Source organism: Littorina saxatilis, linkage group LG8 (genome assembly GCF_037325665.1).
Source record: "Littorina saxatilis isolate snail1 linkage group LG8, US_GU_Lsax_2.0, whole genome shotgun sequence".
Taxonomy (NCBI): domain Eukaryota; kingdom Metazoa; phylum Mollusca; class Gastropoda; order Littorinimorpha; family Littorinidae; genus Littorina; species Littorina saxatilis.
The window spans coordinates 21,172,058-21,191,236 of NC_090252.1; the positions used below are offsets into that span (position 1 = coordinate 21,172,058).

Genomic DNA, 19,179 nt, shown 5'->3' on the forward strand with positions numbered 1-19,179 from the left:
TAGCAGTCGTGCTGCCTCCGCCATCACTCCTCCCGTGAACTGAGTGCCTCTGTCGGTGAGTACTTCTGATGGAATTCCCAGCCGGGACCACATGGTAACCAGTGCCTCAGCTACTCGCGTAGCTTCGATTGATTTCAGAGGGATCGCCTCTGGGTATCGAGTGGCGTAGTCCACCATGGTCAGAATGTATCTATTTCCGTCCTCAGACGCAGGCAAGATGGGCCCGATGATGTCAACTGCCACCCGACGAAAGGGTTCGTCGATGAGCGGCATCTTCTCTAAGGGGACCTTCCTCACCATTCCTTTGGCAACCACCTTCTGGCACTTATCGCACGACGCACAGAAACGTCAGACATCCGTGCAGATGCCTGGCCAATAGAAGTGGCGCCACACACGGTCCGTGGTCTTCTTGGTGCCAAGATGACCTCCCAGAATCGAGTCGTGTGCCGTTGCCATGACTCCCTCGCGAAACTCGCGAGGCACGACAACCTGTTTGAAAGCTCCTTCTTTGTTGCTAAACTCACGGTAGAGCAACTTCTTCTCCCTGAGGAACTTTGACTTCCCATGCTTCCCGCTCAGCTTCACCTTCCCCGACTTCGCGTGCTCCCGAGGAGTAGCTAATGTCGGGTCAGAATCCTGAGCCTTCGCGAGAAGCGCGGGGGTCACGTTCCCCAGGGCAGCTCGTGCAGCAGGTAGGGGTTTGAGAGGTTTGTCCTCTCGCTCCGCCTGTGCCCGCGTGAGAACTGAAATGACGTCGGGAGACCGATAAACGGGAACCTCCCTGGTGACGCCGTCCACAAACTGGACACGGTTCCCAATGAGCAGGTCGCATGGAGGATCGTCCATGACGACGGCCACAATGGTCCCCGTGAACAACGGTGTTACGACCTTGATCACCGCCGTGTTCAGGTCGTAAGCGTGAGATGCCTCGGCCATTCTCACCCTGATGCTGTCTCCTGTGTAGGCCATAGCTGGAACTAGACTCGCCCGTACCACTATCATGTCTGCCCCGGTGTCCCGCAGACCTTCGCCCTTCACTCCGTTGACATAAACGTTGCAGTGGGGCTGGAAGTGTTTCCTAGAGCACGGAACGCAGAGTTGTGGAATTGTGCATGAGCTCGTGACGTCCCTGAACTCCTCACTGCCCACAAAATGTACGCCCTTCTGGTCAGCCTGTCTCTTATGGCAGTCCTTCTTCACGTGGCCCCGCTTGTTACAGTAGAAACACTGGATGTCAGTTCTGGAACTTGATCCCTTGTGTCCCTGATCGTCCTTCCCGTCCTTGGGTCCTGAAGAACCTGAATTTCCTGATTTTCCCGGCCGTGAGCCTGAAGATTTGCCGGAGATCGCCTGGGCGTCCTCGTGTACTCTGATCCAGTCGGCTGCCTCCTGAGTAGTCTTTGGCTGGTGCTCCTGCACGAAGGTCACCACCTCAGGTCGCAGGCTGGACATCAGTTGTTCCATGACAATGAGGTCGGCAAGGTCGTCGACGGTCCAGTTCTTCTCGGCCATCTCCACCCAGCGCCGCAGGTAAAGATTTAGACGTGCCACAAACTGATGACTCAGCTCGCCGCTCAGTCTCTTGCTGTTCCGCAGACGTCGTCGGTAGGCTTCAGCAGTCAGGTTGAAGCGCTGGAGTAACGCCTTCTTTAGTGCCTGATAGTCCCTCGCCTCGTCGTCATCCAAAGCGTTGTAGAGCTGCAATGCGCGTCCTTTTAAGCAAGTGCTGAGGCGGCTAGCCCACGTGGCCTCTTCCCACTTCTGGTCAGATGCAATACGCTCAAACCGGCGTAGAAAGTCGTCGAGCTCGTCTTTGTCATCGTCGAACGTCGGCAGTCTCGTGCGGTCAGCAACAAACGTCGGCGCGCTAGCCTGAGTAGGTGTACCCTTCTCGGCCTGTAGCCTAGCTAGCTCTAGCTGGTGATCGCGTTCGGCCTGTTTGTCCTGTCTGTCACGTTCGGCCTGTCGTTCTCTTTCTTGTCTGTCAAGTTCGTCTTTCTTTTCCTGTCTGTCACGTTCAGCCTGTTCTTTCTCTTTCCGTTCTTGTCGGTCTCGTTCGTCTCTCCTTTCTTGTCTGTCAAGTTCGTCCTTCTTGTCCTGTCTGTCACGTTCGGCTTGTCGTTCCTGTCTGTCATTTTCTTCTTTTCTCGTCTGTCGCTCTATGTCTTCCTTACGCTCTAACTCCTTGCGTTTAACCAAACTACGCGCTCTAACGCGTGCGTCTCGCTCTGTCTGTTCCTCGCTGCCAGGAGTCTCGAAAGTTATTCTCCTCGTAGGAGATCCCCCCGTAGCCATGGTTAGTTTAGCAAAGCTTTATCACAAAGATAAGTCTAACGCAGCTAAAGCTAGAACACGCGGTGATGAAACGGATACAAAAATCCAGCAACCAGAAAATGCAGAAGAAAAATCCAGACGGTGTAGAACAAAACGCGTAGCCTAATTTAAGGCTGCTTTTTTGCGGTGAAACAGAGTGTTTCCCACAGCCGTGGCCTAATTTATTGGCTGCTTTTTGCGGTGAAACAGAATGTTTCCCACAGCCTTGGTTAGGACAGAAGTCCTCGGACCCTTCCCCCCCAAATTCCAACAAAGTCAAAATATGGAGAAAAATCCAAGTAAAACAAGACGGTAGAAATGTAATCTGTTACAGAATGCGAAACAACAATGTAGAGAACACTGAGTAAAACGAATAACAAATCCACTAACCCCGCTCAGCTCTCTGCAACGGAAAACTCTGAACGTACAACAACAAAGATTCACAAACAAAGGAAAGGGAAGTAATCACAGTTAGCGCATACAATAGCTCACAAATTACAATTTACATTTCCTGCAAGATGTGAATCGCTTAAGGTGTGGTATATGATCAAAACTATACAAAAAAGGGTAGCACCAAGCAGAAAATAAGTCGAGCACTGACGAGATTATCTGCTCTTAGTTATCCTTAATTGGTGGGACTTTATCAGTTGGAAATTAACTGAGTAAATCCCGGCTTGGCCCCCATGTGTCACGTTTCAATATATCACATAAGGCGATTATGAAACGGTTAGTTACTACTAACTAACTAACCACACCACGACCCACTCTCGCAGTCATACAATTTAATAGAGACAACAAAAGTATAAGTTTCAGACGCCTGTTTATGTAAAAACTCGCCACCTCCCTCGAGACTTCACTCAAAATATGTTCTTTTTACGTTCACAAAACGTAAAAAACCAATGGTCACTGACAAAATGCCAGTTAGAATAGAAAATGATAGTAACACGCTGATCCCGTGTAAAGATAAGAAAATACGACTGTTCTGCTCCAAAAGTGCTACTTCATGCAGGTGTCACACACCCCACGTCGTCCCTACTCGAGTATAATCACAGATAACGTAAAAGACAACGGTGGTCAACGGGGTGCATAAGACATGGTGCACTTAGCTTTCTTTCGCCACTGGGTGGACGTCCTGTAATTAGTCTTTTAGCCTCCACAACTGCTCCGTCGAATGAAGTGCTGGTTAGTGTGGTGACGAAGCAGGGAACTGTGGAGGCATCAGGCGCCGCACCCAGTCGCTGGTTAGCTGGTTAGCCGGTTCGCTGGTTAGCTGGTTAGCCGGTTCGCTGGTTAGCCGGTGTGCTGGTTAGCGTGGTCCCCCAAAAGGCAGCCGAACAGAAGTTAGGAAAACGAAGGCTGCAAACAGAAAAGCATCGGTGCACTAAACATGTCAGCTACCCCTCACCCTCCACCTTTAAACATGTCATCTTTACATATCTCATCGAGCACGTGGGCCCGCACAAAATTAATGGACTTTTCACAACAACAAAACAGCCGTCTTTTCGTCTTTCTCTCCCTATCTGCAAAAACCATATACAGATTAGTATTTTAGCGTCACAGAGAGCAAATTATGCGCTAACCTGGAGAGAACAACAGAGAGTATTCCATTCCACAAACACAGACTCGTCAACAGCGTTAAATAATGATTTATTACCTCAAACAGCCTATGAATGTAGCACTCTCATGGAAGCAAAACCCGCTTCCTCCCTGGAATGGCCTCTGTTCGTCAACAGTGACAACAACATCCAGAAACCCCTTGCCGAATACTTATGCGAAAACCATCGCACGACGAAAGGAAAGTTGACGACTCGTCCTCAGCGAAACATGTGGCGGTGAGAAGGTGATAACTTGTTAAAGATCATCTAGATTGCCGAATACTCTATTCGGTGAAAACCATCATACTCTAGAGACCCGTATATTCGATCCTTCTTCTACTGCCGCTGAGTGTCAAGTGCGCCGTTACCGTGTCTCAGACAGACAACCTTGAGAATAACACGTGACTAACCTTGTCACCTAACAATTTCAGCTATCGACAATTCTGCCCCGACAGCAAAAACCACTCCGTGAAATGCGTGCAAAAACAGAAATCTCGTGCTTGTTTGGCGCTGTCAGCAAAATCCACATCCGGTTGACGGAAAACAGACGCTTTCTGTCGCACTGGATCAAGAGAGGGCACCCCACCGAGTGACCTTTTCTTGATCCCTGTCACCTAATCGTGACACAGTCATATCCGGCTTTTCGTGAAAGTTGAGGCGGCACTGTTACACTCTCATTTTTCAATTAAATTGGTTGAAATGTTGGTCAAGTAATCTTCAACAAAGCCCAGACTTCGGTATTGCATTTCAGCTTGGTGGCTTAAAAATTAATCAATGACTTTGGTCATTAAAAATCTGAAAATTGTAAAAATATATATTTTTTTATAAAACGATCCAAATTTACGTTCATCGTATTCTCCATCATTTGCTGATTCCAAAAACATATAAATATGTTATATTTGGATTAAAAACAAGCTCTAAAAATTAAAAATATAAAAATTATTATCAAAATTAAATTGTCGTAATCAATTTAAAAACACTTTCATCTTATTCCTTGTTGGTTCCTGATTCCAATATATAGATATGATATGTTTGGATTAAAAACACGCTCAGAAAGTTAAAACGAAGAGAGGGACAGAAAAGCGTGCTATCCTTCTCAGCGCAACTACTACCCCGCTCTTCTTGTCAAGTTCACAAAAATAAACAGATTATCAATCAATCAATCAATGAAGCTTATATCGCGCATATTCCGTAGGTACAGTTCTAGGCGCTCTGCAGTGATGCCGTGTGAGATGAAATTTTATACGGCCAGTAGATTGCAGCCATGTCGGCGCATATTTACCTTTCACGGCCTTATTCCAAGTCACACGGGTATGGTAGACAATTATTAACTGTGCCTAAGCAATTTTGCCAGGAAAGACCCTTTTGTCAATCGTGGGATCTTTAACGTACATACCCAATGTAGTATACACGGGGGGTGGTTCGGACACCGAAGAGAGTCTGCACACAAAGTTGACTCTGTGAAATAAATTTCCGCCGAACCTGGGATCGAACTCGCGCTGACAGCGGCCAACTGAATACAAATCCAGCGCGCTACCAATTGAGTTAGATGCCCGCCCCTGACGTCATTTTAAGTGGCACAAACGTGTACATGAATGCCTTCCCTTTCGAATGATTTACAGTTATAGAATTTCTGTCAAGCGGTTTAAGTTTTATGTCCGTTTTATGAACCCAACCCTCAAAACAAGAATAGTAACGCCAAAGAAGGAAAACATACACACAAACCAACGTTTTTCTCACCGTTGGTTTGGAATATTGCCCCAAAACTTTAGATTTAGTGTTGTGGTGTTAAAATCTATCAGAAAAATGTGTTTGCTAACGTGACGCCAAAAAGTAACCAAAACGGTCCTTAGCCGACTGACTAATCATATCATATCTATTTTTTTTTTTTTTTTTTTTTTTTTTTAAGGAGATCAGACATTGTTAATCACACATGTGCGTGCGTTTTTTTTCTTTTTTTTATATCAGACGTGTTTTTTTTTTTATAATCATTTTAATTCGTATTAAGTTATTATTGTTTTCCTTCAGTCTCACTCTTTCTCTCAGCTTCACACTCAATGGACAGTAAACAGATCATGGACAATTGTTTTTAATTTTTTTTTTCATTTAAATTTACCCTCTCTCTCTCTCCTCTCTCTCTCTCTCTCCTCTCTCTCTCTCTCTCTTTCTCACACTTGTCCACACAACATCTCTCTCTCTATCTCTCTCTCTCTCTCTCTCTCTCTCTCTCTCTCTCTCTCTCTCTCTCACTCACTCCCTAGTCTGTCTTTCTCTGCATCCACTTTCTTTCTCTTCGACTTGTCTGTTTTTTTCTGAATTTTGTTCTTCTTCTTTGTTCTTTATTTTTGCTTCGTCTCTCTCTCTCTCTCTCTCTCTCTCTCTCTCTCTCTCTCTCTCTCTCTCTCTCTCTCCTCTCCCCCATACTCTGTCGGTCTCTCTCTCCCCCTCTCTCCCATAGTCTGCCAATCTCTCTCTCTCTCTCTCTCTCTCTCTCTCTCTCTCTCTCTCTCTCTCTCTCTCTCTCTCTTTCTCTCTCTTTCGCTCTCTCTCACTGTCTCCTCTCGTTCTATCTTCTCTCTCTCCACATATTTTTTTTTTATACATTTTGTCCTATATTTTCTTCCGTCATCATTTCTCCTTTTGTTACCTAACGTTTCTTTATTTCAATTTCACAGATAGCAACATATACTGTTCAAAAAAAGAAACGCATAGTTGCTACTTGCCAAATTTGTTTTATTTTTCGAAAAAATTAACAGAAAATCCAATATTTAGATTATTTGTTTGAAATTTGGTATGGACACAGTTGAATGCACACACAGTTCATTTGCATCTTCAAATCAATCAGTCAATCAATACGATTGGGTGCCGAGGCTGTCAAGTCAGTAGGGGGTGTGACTGCCTTGAGCAGCAACAACTGCCCGGCACCTTCTGGGCATGGACTGGATCAGATGCCGGATATCTTGCTGTGGGATGGTGTCCCACACCTCCTGAAGTGCCTGCAATAGATCGCGGTGATTTGCCGGCGCTTCTTCTCGCCTGCGCACACGTGTGTCCAATTCATCCCAGAGGTGTTCTATCGGGTTCATGTCTGGCGACATGGATGGCCAGGGAAGCACCTGGACATGGTGGTCGGTGAGGAACTGGGTGGTGAGTCGTGCTGTGTGCGGGCGAGCGTTGTCCTGCTGGAATATGGCATCCTGGTCAGCCAGAAGAGGAAGGGCGTGTGGGCGCAGAATTTCCTCCACGTATCGCTGGGCAGTTATGCGCCCTTGGACGTGCACCAGGGTGCTCCTTCCAGCGGTATTGATCGCCCCCCACACCATGACGCCTCCACCACCATGAACGGGTGCCTCATCCACACAGTTGGGCGCGTAACGTTCGTTTACTCTCCGGTAGACCCTCCTCCGACCATCATGTCGCTGGAGCAGGAAGTAGGACTCGTCGCTGAACCACACGTGTCTCCAGTGATTCCGGACGGTCCAGCGAAGGTGCTGGTTGCCCCACTGCACTCGGTTCTGGCGATGGCGGCGGGTGAGGACAGCTCCTCTGTGAGGTCTGCGAGCTTTCAAACCAGCTTCATGCAGGCGGTTCCGCACGGTCTGGTCCGATAATCGGTGTGGCCTGGGGAGAGCCTGGACAGAAGATGAGGCCGACAGGAAACGATTCCGGAGGTGGCGGAGCCGTATGAAGCGGTCGTGAGCAGCAGTTGTCGCCCTTGGTCTTCCCGCTCGTGGCAAGTCTGCAACGGAGCCAGTGGCTTAAAACCTGACCCACAGTCTACTGATGGTGCTCTGGGACACGTGGAAGTGCCTGGCGATTGCACTTTGACTTTGGCCTGCTTGTAAACGACCCAATGCAATTTGGCGGTCTTCTCTGCTCAATCGGGCCATCTTTCGTCGCTGAATTGTCGTCTGATTTCTTTGTGGCGAACAATCCGCTTTTATGGGTTTTGGAAGACATGGTGAGAGCTCAATATTCCCCAAGTTTCACGAGATTACACTGAAGCATGACGAGTGGTCATGCCAAATGAGCAATTTTGACATTGTAGCCACTGATAACGCATGCGTCACGTGCAGAGCTCACTTGTGGCAATGGACGAAAGGTCGACGACCAGATAAACATTTTCTGCAGTTTGGTGGATATCCTTGTAGCCATATAACTAAATTAACCAAATATTACAAGCTATGCGTTTCTTTTTTTGAACAGTATATATGCGAGTCACAAGTCAATTATTTTTTCTTAAACTTAACTCTTTTTCAAAAATACATCCGATCTCTAAAGGGGTACCGTATCTATAAATACCTATGCACATTTTTGCAATCAATATTAGCAAATTGACATAGTTTGCTTCAGCGGATGAAATAGAATTCCTTTTAACTAGGCCAAATAGGGCATCCCGCACATCAACATGAATTCTTTTTGAACAAGCGGTGAAGAAGGCTTCTTCAACAAGATTCCACACTTTGCTTATTTTTATACAATAATAAAAGAAATGTTCGATATATATCATATCTATATGTTTTTTGAATCAAGAACCGACAAGGAATAAGATGAAATTGTTTTTAAATTGATTTCGACAATTTAATTTTGATAATAATTTTTATATTTTTAATTTTCAGAGCTTGTTTTTAATCTAAATATAACATATTTATATGTTTTTGGAATCAGAAAATGATGGAGAATAAGATGATTGTAAATTTAAATCGTTTTATAAAAAAAATATTTTTTTTTACAATTTTCCGATTTTTAATGACCAAAGTCATTAATTAATTTTTAAGCCACCAAGCTGAAATGCAATACCGAAGTCCGGGCTTCGTCGAAGACTACTTGACGAAAATTCATGACAGTGCCGCCTCAACTTTCACGAACAACCGGATATGACGTCATCAAAGACATTTATCAAAAAAACGAAAAAAATGTTCGGGGATATCAATCCCAGGAACTCTCATGGAAAATTTCATAAAGATCGGTCCAGTAGTTTGGTCTGAATCGCTCTACACACACGCACGCACACACACACACATACACCACGACCCTCGTTTCGATTCCCCCTCTATGTTAAAACATTTAGTCAAAACTTGACTAAATGTAAAAAGAAGATTCAAAACGCACATTTTGCAACGCGCATTTGGATAGGCGTAACTGTGTGGTCAGGTTTGTGTCATATCTACTTTTGTGTGGGCTGTCTCAAGTGTGTCGTGCTTTCGTCACACGCAAACTCTTGTTTTAATTTATGTTGGTAAATTCCAGTGTAGCGTTAAGCTAAAAAGTGATGATCTTTCATAGAGACCTCATTTAAACTCGGAGAAAGGACTGTGCTCTTAGTTATTTGCGATTTGAAACCTTCATCGAGCTTCGACAGATTGACTGTACAGAGTTTTGCCCCTTGCCAAGGTCGACGGTAAGCCACATTTTCAAAATAAATGTGGCATGTTTCTCGTGTGGTATCTTCACTCATCGGGGAGTCTGGTACTAAATATGAACGGTAAGAATGCTCTGAACCCTACACGTATTATATCCCCACCGTTTTATCGTTCACATTTGCCCAACATGTTAATTTGCTGAGCGGGATTTATGTCGTCTGCTAGGCTATGGCAATCGAACCACTGTACTGAGTCTCATTTCAAAAACAAAAATTGCTCGTCACGTTGCACTGAGTCTGCACGCATGAGGCAGGCTGGTAATAAGTCTTAAATATGGTAAGAACGTTCTAAACCCTACACGTTTTCGATTCCGATTGTTCTTGCCTTGAAATAAGCAATTCGGAAAACATTCATTTACTGAACAGATGCAGTCGTATTTCAGTGTAGTCTGCTAAGTGCTGATCTAGCTGCTACGTTATCGGAATAACACTTGTGCTTTCTGTTAGCTGCTGGGAATTGTATACTAACTCATCATTTGGTAATGTGGATAATAAGCTACATGCCACTAACATGGCATAATTATGAGAGAAATCTTCGCAAGTCGAAACTAAAAAAATTAGACACAGCGGGTTCTATTTTTAGATCAGTGGCAACTGTGGCACTGGCACATGCAATCTGTCAGAAACAAAACCACTTCTGCTTTAATTGAGAAGCAGGAAATGTATGGTCATAAACATTGGTATTGTGGAGAATATAAGATACATATCATCAATTAATTCTGAGGATGAGAGTAAACTCTCGCTTTAACAAAGGGCTGAAGAATATGCTCTTTGGAAAAGTTAGCACACTCCAAGAGTGCGCTAACAGTTTTAGCGCATCGCCATTAGCCAATCAACTGGTTCACATCAGTCATGTGACACCAGTATTTACTGACAATTATTATTATTATTATTATTATTATTATTATTATTATTATTTAAGTTATTGAGACATCCCAGTGCACTAAGGGATTTATAGAGCAAATCGAGAAAATTCATTATTGAACGAAGCGCATAGCGCTGAGTTCAATAATTATTTTCGAGATTTGCTCTATAAATCCCTTAGTGCACTGGGATTGTTTCAATAACGATATTGTCAGTACCGCCAGAGAAAAAAGAAGATTCAAAAAGCACATTTTGCAACGCGCATTTGGATAGGCGTGACTGTGTGGTCAGGTTTGTGTCACTGGATCTACTTTTGTGTGGGCTGTCTCGAGTGTGTCGTGCTTTCGTCACACGCAAACTGTTGTTTTAATTTCTGTTGGTAAATTCCAGTGTAGCGTTAAGCTAAAAAGTGATGATCTTTCATAGAGACCTCATTTAAACTCGGAGAAAGGACTGTGCTCTTGGTTTTGAAACCTTCATCGAGCTTCGACAGATTGACTGTGCAGAGTTTTGCCCCTTGCCACGGTCGACGGAAAGCACATTTCCAAAATAAATGTGGCATGTTTCTCGTGTGGTATCTTTACTCATCGGGGAGTCTGGTACTACATATGAACAGTAAGAATGCTCTGAACCCTACACGTATTATATCCCCATCGTTTTTTTGTTCACATTTGCCCAACATGTTAATTTGCTGAGCGGGGTTTATGTCGTCTGCTAGGGCAATCAAACCACTGCATGCAGTCTGCACTGCCACTGAGTCTGCACGCACGAGGCACGCTGGTAATAAATCTTGGTAAGAACGTTCTGAACCCTACACGTTTTCGATTACGATTGTTCTTGCCTTGAAATAATAATTCGGAAACCATTCATTTACTGAACTGATGCAGTCGTATTTCAGTGTAGTCAGTGCGGCTACGTATGACAGAGTCGATCGAGTCAGTCTTCCAAACTGGTCTAGCTGGTACGTTATCGGAATAACACTTGTGTTTTCTGCTAGCGGGTGGGAATTTTATATTAACTCATCATTTAGTAATGTGGATGATAAGCTACATGCCACAAACACGGCATATGAGAAGAATCTATGCAAGTCGGCGAGAATTTGATGAAATGCAGCGGCTTCTATTTTTAGATCAGTGGCAGCCGCACTTTGGCACAGGCACATGCAATCTGTCAGAAAAAAAACCACTTCTGCTTTAATTGAGAAGCAGGGAATTTATGGTCATTTGGTATTGTGGAGAATATAAGCTACATGTCATTCATTAATTCTGATAATGAGAGCACAGTCTTGCTTAGGCAAAGGGCGTAAGAATACGCTCTGTGGAAAAGTTAGCGCACTCCAAGAGTGCGCTAACAGTTTTAGCGCATCGCCATTAGCCAATCAACTGGTTCACATCAGTCATGTGACACCAGTACTTACTGACAATTATTATTATTATTATTATAAGCATTTTTACTTGGACATCTCAGACAGTCTACATAGCATCCCACAGTATAGTATATTTATTTTGGGATTAGTTTTAATTCAGAGTTATGTTAAGATCTGTTTGACGATCTGATGGAAGGTAAACTTGCAAAAATGTTTGCAGACAATAGTAACTTTGCTAAATTATACAAATTACATTCATATCCTCCAAAAATTAACTTGATCCAAATAATAAACAGCAGTGTAATGTGATATACACTACGAATGGGAGAAAAACAAAAGTAGTAGTAAGTCCTTTGTATTGTGACGACAGGATAATCAGAAGCTGCTGACGAAACCCAACAAAGAAGGAGAGTACATCATTGAGAGCGTGCAGCAAACAGATGACGGAGACTATGAATGTGCAGCAATCAACCCAGGTGGATCAGTGAATGTTACTGCTGCATTGCGTGTCAACAGTCAGTGTTTTTTTTTCCTATTATGGTTTTATTCAATCTGTCTGGTCGTATGTCAGTAGTTAGGCTTAGCTTCATGAATATGCATGTATTCGTGCACATTTACGTAATTAAAACAAGTCCAATTCCACACAAGTACCTCCTGCATCACTAAGCACATGCGTTGTACTGTGACGTCTGGCCTCTTGATAAACCTTTGCCGTTTGAAGTGATGTACATAAACGGCTTTTCAATTAGAAACTAATCACACACAAGTCTACCTGATTGAATTTAGAACATTGACCGGGACATACGAATATGTATTCTGTGAATCAAACAAATTTGCTCTTGGGTCTCGTGTTTAAATTAATTTGCTCTTGGGTTCGTGTTTAAATTGGCTTTGACGTGACTATATATTCAAAATGACCCCTTTTTGTTTAAACAGTTCTCAGGAATCTGGAAGATACAAGGTTTTATCCAGATCCTGTGAGAGGTGCAGAATTTTCGCTTGAAGGTAATGCAATTACTTTGAATATTGTCATTGTATGACTTTTTTGGAGCACCTATCAAGGGATTTTGTGTTCTTCACGGACAACTTTCTCTGTCTGCCCCCCCCCCCCCCCCCCTCTCGAATTTCTCTTCTGTCTCGGTTATCTGTCTATCCTTGATTTTTTTAGAGAACTGTCACACTACATGTTTAGCAGTTAAAACGTCTTTTTACATGTATTTAATAGAGTATAAAAGAACATGTTCTATGTTCCCTTAAGCAGGGACATTGACTATGTTGTTGGTTAATTCATTTTTCTCAAAATGTCCTACGATATGTTCTTACGCAACCAAACTTTCTGTGTTCATGTATGATTAATGTTTAATTGAAATGACAGGTAATAGATATTTTACGTGGGTATGCAAATGGTAGCAATACGTTTTTCGCCGAGTTTATTTACAAGTCATTACTTTTATCAACCACGATGTGGCTTACCTGTTTATTCTTTGATGTCCACACGCCGTATAAACGGTTGCGTCGACTGAAAGCCGCTTGATTGGTTGCATCTGTTCTGCGCGAACTTAGAATCCGGTTTCATTCTAGAATGGACCGGGTCCAGGTTTGAATTCTAACCCTGCGCAAGTACAGGGGTGCCATTCTAGAATGAAACCCTTGAATAAAGGGGGCCGTAATGTTTGTAGGTAAGACAGAGTTGTCTTCCCTTGAATTATCTCCACTTGCACCTTCCCTTTGATAAAATGGGGCTGATTTGTCTACCCCTGAAAAAATCCTTTGGCGATCTTGCGATGTCATGTCATGTCAAGAAAGTTGACACTCCTGAGTACGCAATAAACAAAGGCAGACCATAGCAAGGGGGACTACCAGGGCGGTAATGTTTGCAGGGCAGTTGTTTTTGTGATGAGAGCCGGTTGCGGCCGCTTGCAATGTCAGCGCTGTCTCCCTCTCGGAAATGTCCGGTTTTTTGACAATTTTTTTGACAGACATACAGACAGACGGTCAGACCGACTAACCGACAGACAGACCAACAGAAGGACAGAGTGAGTTATAGAGCTGTTGTCACAGGTTTAAAAACAAGTTGACATTATATCTTCACAATTCAGAAGACCAACTTCATGTATATGAACAAGATTAAAAGTTACAAGCGAGATCGGCAAAACACTGTCAGTCCGGAAATTTCCGTTCGAAGCGATCAGTGCTGAGTGTCTCTCAAAATCGTAATCACTTTCAGAACATCACAATCCCAATTCACGATGTCTTTGAGTAAAGTGTAAAAAAAAACGAAAAAAAAACCCAACCAAACACACAAAAAACAAAAACAAACAGAAAATCCACATATGTGGCTTTGGCTGTGTGATAGTCTAACTGAAATGACTATTCCAACTTGGACCCAAATTCCAACCTTGCGCACGGCCGATTCTAGAATGGACCAGCAACAAGGGTTTCATTCTAGAATGGCACCCCTGTACTTGCGCAGGGTTAGAATTCCAACCTGGACCCGGTCCATTCTAGAATGAAACCGGATTCTAAGTTCGCGCAGAACACATCGACTAAAAGCCGCGGGATCAGGACACGCGAGGTGAGTTTCTCCACAAAATTACAAATCTCTTCTCTTAATGAGTAGATTATCACATAACTTTTGTTTACACTTTGAACTTAGGTGTTGTAGCATCACATCATCGATTTCTTTCATTGATTGCATTTACGTGGGAATGTTGAACTGTGATTATTTACACTTTTTCAAGCGCATTTTTGTAAATTTTTACTTTCAACCTTCACCACTAAACATCAAGCTTTCGGACAAAGCTACAGACAGTTAAAATGTAATCAATGATTATATATTGACCATTGGGTTAAATTTTATTAGCTAATGTTACATAGTTACTTCATATTTCACGGATATGCAAGGACACTAAACAGTTTGACGGTTGCACACCACGGAAAATCCTTGTACAGACCGGTTGTGCGCCACGGTAGTCATCGGTTGTGCGCCGTGGAAGTAATTGAAAGTTTAAAATGTTTACATTAAGGCTGCAAAATCGCTTCTGAACATTGTACAACAAACATCATGCCATGTAATGGTGTACAGTGGCCAGCAAAAGTATTGCACCTAATGGTAAGAACGGAAATGACTAAAATTGCTTTGAACGAATCGGGAAATTACCTCACCTTTTAACGGTCCTAATTAGATATGTAAGAACTCTTCATTTGCTAACAGATTTGGTACCACAAGAAAGAGGGGACTTTCGTCTTTACTATGTTAAAAATTCATGAGTGTAGTATACTTGATTGTATTAAAAAGACCGTTTGAAATGTGTCTACATTGTTAGACCTTTCCTCTCTTTCTATGTGGTGCAATACTTTTGCCGGCCACTGTACAGGTGGTTTCACCCAAATAGTGTACAGTCCCAACAGTTTCATGGAGACACGCACTTTTTTAAGGATGGTACTCGCACTCTGATATTTCTAATTTTCTATGGCAGTTTAAGTCAGGCCCCTGAAATCACCTGTCCACAGCATAAACCATGGATGTTCCGAAAAATGTGAAGAATTCATCACCGCTATCGATCATGCTTGATCATTACACCACACTGAAAATGTGAAGCTTCGCATTCTTCGGCTTGACGATAAAGCCGGGGTATTCAGATATTGTTCAAAAGACTTCGAAGTAATTCCAAAGACAGTAGCAGAGGGATACCCATTTAAACTCTTCCCTACTCCCTTATCCACAGTGAACACGGTCATTGAACGGTGCATGTCAAATGGCATTGAAATCAGGAAATACAAAATAAACTACATACTTATAACGGGCCGGGCTTGTCCACTTTCTAATCTACAGAAATTGCAAGGGTATAATCACTCTGTTTCCCTTTTTATATTTAGTCAAGTTTTGACTAAATATTTTAACATCGAGGGGGAATCGAAACGAGGGTCGTGGTGTATGTGCGTGCGTGTGTGTGTGTGTGCGTGTGTGTGTGTGTGCGTGTGTGTGTGTGTGTAGAGCGATTCAGACTAAACTACTGGACCGATCTTTATGAAATTTGACATGAGAGTTCCTGGGTATGAAATCCCCGAACTTTTTTTTCATTTTTTTGATAAATGTCTTTGATGACGTCATATCCGGCTTTTCGTGAAAGTTGAGGCGGCACTGTAACGCCCTCATTTTTCAACCAAATTGGTTGAAATTTTGGTCAAGTAATCTTCGACGAAGCCCGGGGTTCGGTATTGCATTTCAGCTTGGTGGCTTAAAAATTAATTAATGACTTTGGTCATTAAAAATCTGAAAATTGTAAAAAAAAATAAAAATTTATAAAACGATCCAAATTTACGTTTATTTTATTTTCCATCATTTGCTGATTCCAAAAACATATAAATATGTTATATTTGGATTAAAAACAAGCTCTGAAAATTAAATATATAAAAATTATTATCAATTTTTTTTTCGAAATCAATTTAAAAACACTTTCATCTTATTCCTTGTCGGTTCCTGATTCCAAAAATATATAGATATGATATGTTTGGATTAAAAACACGCTCAGGAAGTTAAAACGAAGAGAGGTACAGAAAAGCGTGCTATCCTTCTCAGCGCAACAAATACCCCGCTCTTCTTGTCAATTCCACGGGCACTGCCTTTGCCACGGGCGGTGGAGTGACGATGCTACGAGTATACGGTCTTGCTGCGTTGCGTTGCGTTCAGTTTCATTCTGTGAGTTCGACAGCTACTTGACTAAATAATTGTATTTTCGCCTTACGCGACTTGTTTCTTTTTACATTTAGTCAAGTTATGACTAAATGTTTTAACCTCGAGGGGGGAATCGAGACGAGGGTCGTGGTGTATGTGCGTGTGTGTGTGTGTGTGTGTGTGTGTGTGTGTGTGTGTGTGTGTGTGTACGTTCCTATCCATCAAACCGGGTTCACGGCTAGTTAACACTCAGTAAAAACTGGGTTCATTTGAAAACTCGGTGCATGAATCAGGAACCCACTTTTTTTAAGCATGAGAAAAAGTTGCAAAGGAGACCCATTTTGAGGATTTGGTGCTTTTCGCGTGTATGGACGTCACACTCGCCTCAGCCGAAAGCTTGGTTGGACTTCTAACACTTACACGCGATCAAGGGACGTCACTCTGAATTCCCCGATTACCTTCAACATGGCGACTGGAGCCCGCAGTTGGCGGGATGGTCCTGTTAATTCGGTAAGTTGATTCTAGAGTTATCATTGATGACTTATTTATGTATACTGCCTCGATTTTAACTGAAGTAGAACATTAGCATGCGAACCAGGGACGAGTTGCTAATCGCTAACGCCGAAGCGCGTTAGACTTGCTTTCCAAGGCGCTTTTGCTTTGCTTCGCAGTTTTCTGCTTTGGACTGGAGTGGAGTTTGGTTTTGTGCATACATACATCATTATATGTCATGATGTAATGAGTGTGCGACACATACTTTCACTTTTAATTTTAAGTTGCGGTGATTTAAAATCCCTCTCGGGCTTGTCCATCGGTCCAAATAGATTTGTAGACTGATTCTGTAATTTAAACATCACATGTGCGTTGTTTTTTTGAAAACGGTTTTCTGTCACAATCATGACAATGCAGACAAACACTTCTTCTTCTTCTCATTACTGAGGTGATATATACAGGGGTGTAAAAAGGCTAGCTATAGATGCATGTTGTCAAGAGGGTGAATTCATGGTTTTATCAAGAACGGTTTGCTTTGCAGGACCTGTTTCAGAGAGTCCCCATCACAAGAGGATTACTCATGCTGCAGGCTTCTCTTGGTAAGTGTACCTTTTCTACTGCTCAATTCTTATTACTTTCTTTTTCATTAGATAAATGGTTCAGTAACCAAAATCCCAGTTATACATAATTATATGTATGATAATTGATAGTATCTTTTTATCTTATCATTCAATCTAATATTGTGTCCTCGCAGAAGACACTTTCCTCCTAGTCCTAGCTTTCCTCATGCCCCTTTGGTGTATAATCAAATGGGTACAACTACAGTGCTAGCATGGCTGAGGGTAATCCAGTGATAGACTCTCAACCTGTCCTCTGTGTTGGGTTAATTGTAATTATCCTTTCGCTCAATGGAAGAGAAACATGATTTATTCTACGTGCCTACTGCCTTGGTTGAATGATTTAAGTGTTGGACTCATGGTTCATGCCTGCAAGTTCAAAACCCGCTTGGTACGGACTGTGACAATCTATAATTATTTTAGGAGGAGGACCTCAGGAGGAGAAGAAGCGACATAAGGCGGTGGAGAGACGTCAGGGCCTAGAAGCAGCCAAGACTCACGTCGTCGACAGTCCCATGTGTGGGCTGGCTCTGCAGACCGCTCTGGTCAGTAGTCAGTTTAATCGTTGTGGTGTCTGGTCAGTAGTCGGTTTAATCACTGTGCTGTCTGGTCAGTAGTCAGCTTTGCTTCACATTGCTTCTTGTGTCTTGTATTGTGTTGCCATGGTCTTGTCAGTAGTCAGTTTAAACATTGTGTTGCCTGGTCAGTAGTCAGTTTAATCGCTGTGCAGTCTGGTCAGTAGTCAGTTTAATCATTGTGCTGTCTGGTCAGTAGTCAGTTTAATCGCTGTGCTGTCTGGTCAGTAGTCAGCTTTGCTTCACATTGCTTCCTGAGTCCTGTATTGTGTTGTCATGGTCATGACCATCACATTGCTTCCTGTGTCCTGTATTGTGTTGCCATGGTCATGACCATCACATTGCTTCCTGTGTCCTGTATTGTGTTGCCATGGTCATAACCATCACATTGCTTCTTGTGTCCAGGAGGAGAAGAAGCGACAGGAGGCGGCGGAGAGACGTCAGGGCCTGAAAGCAGCCAAGACTCACGTCGTCGACAGTCCCATGTGTGGGCTGGCTCTGCCGACCGCTCTGGTCAGTAGTCAGTTTAATCGCTGTGCTAATCTGGTCAGTATAGGCAGTTTAATCACTGTGCTGTATGGCCAGTAGTCAGTTTAATCATTGTGCTGTCTGGTCAGTAGTCAGTTAATCATTGTGCTGTCTTGTCAGGAGTTAATTTAGTCACTCACTGTGGTGTCTTGTCAGTAGTCAGTTTAATCGTTGTGCTGTCTGGTCAGTATAGTCAGTTTAATCACTGTGGTATCTTGTCAGTAGTCAGTTAAATCATTGTGCTGTCTGGTCAGTAGTCAGTTTAATCACTGTGCTGTCTGGTCAGTAGTCAGTTTAATCGCTGTGCTGTCTGTTCAGTAGTCAGTTAAATCATTGTGCTGTCTTGTCAGTAGTCAGTTAAATCATGGTCAGTAGTCAGTTTAATCACTGGGCTGTCTGGTCAGTAGTCAGTTTAATCACTGTGCTGTCTTGTCAGTAGTCAGTTAAATCATGGTCAGTAGTCAGTTAAATCGCTGTGCTGTCTGGTCAGTAGTCAGTTTAATCGCTGTGCTGTCTGGTCAGTTGTCAGTTTAATCGTTGTGGTGTATGGTCAGTAGTCAGTTTAATCACTGTGCTGTCTTGTCAGTAGTCAGTTTAAACATTGTGCTGTCTGGTCAGTGGTCAGTTTAGTCATTGTGCTGTCTAATCAGTAGTCAGTTTAATCATTGTGCTGTCTGGTCAGTAGTCAGTTTAATCGCTGTGCTGTCTGGTCAGTAGTCAGCTTTGCTT

General features: G+C 43.0%; 1 protein-coding gene across 1 annotated transcript in view; it reads left to right on the forward strand.

Moving 5' to 3' along the window:
- LOC138974552 (uncharacterized) overlaps positions 1 to 19,179 on the forward strand; it is a 315,190-nt gene that overhangs the window by 179,506 nt on the left and 116,505 nt on the right. Inside the window, exons 48-49 of the mRNA XM_070347269.1 lie at positions 11,931 to 12,075; positions 12,497 to 12,565. Of these exons, the coding sequence (XP_070203370.1) occupies positions 11,931 to 12,075; positions 12,497 to 12,565 (214 nt within the window). The remainder of the gene's footprint in view (positions 1 to 11,930; positions 12,076 to 12,496; positions 12,566 to 19,179) is intronic.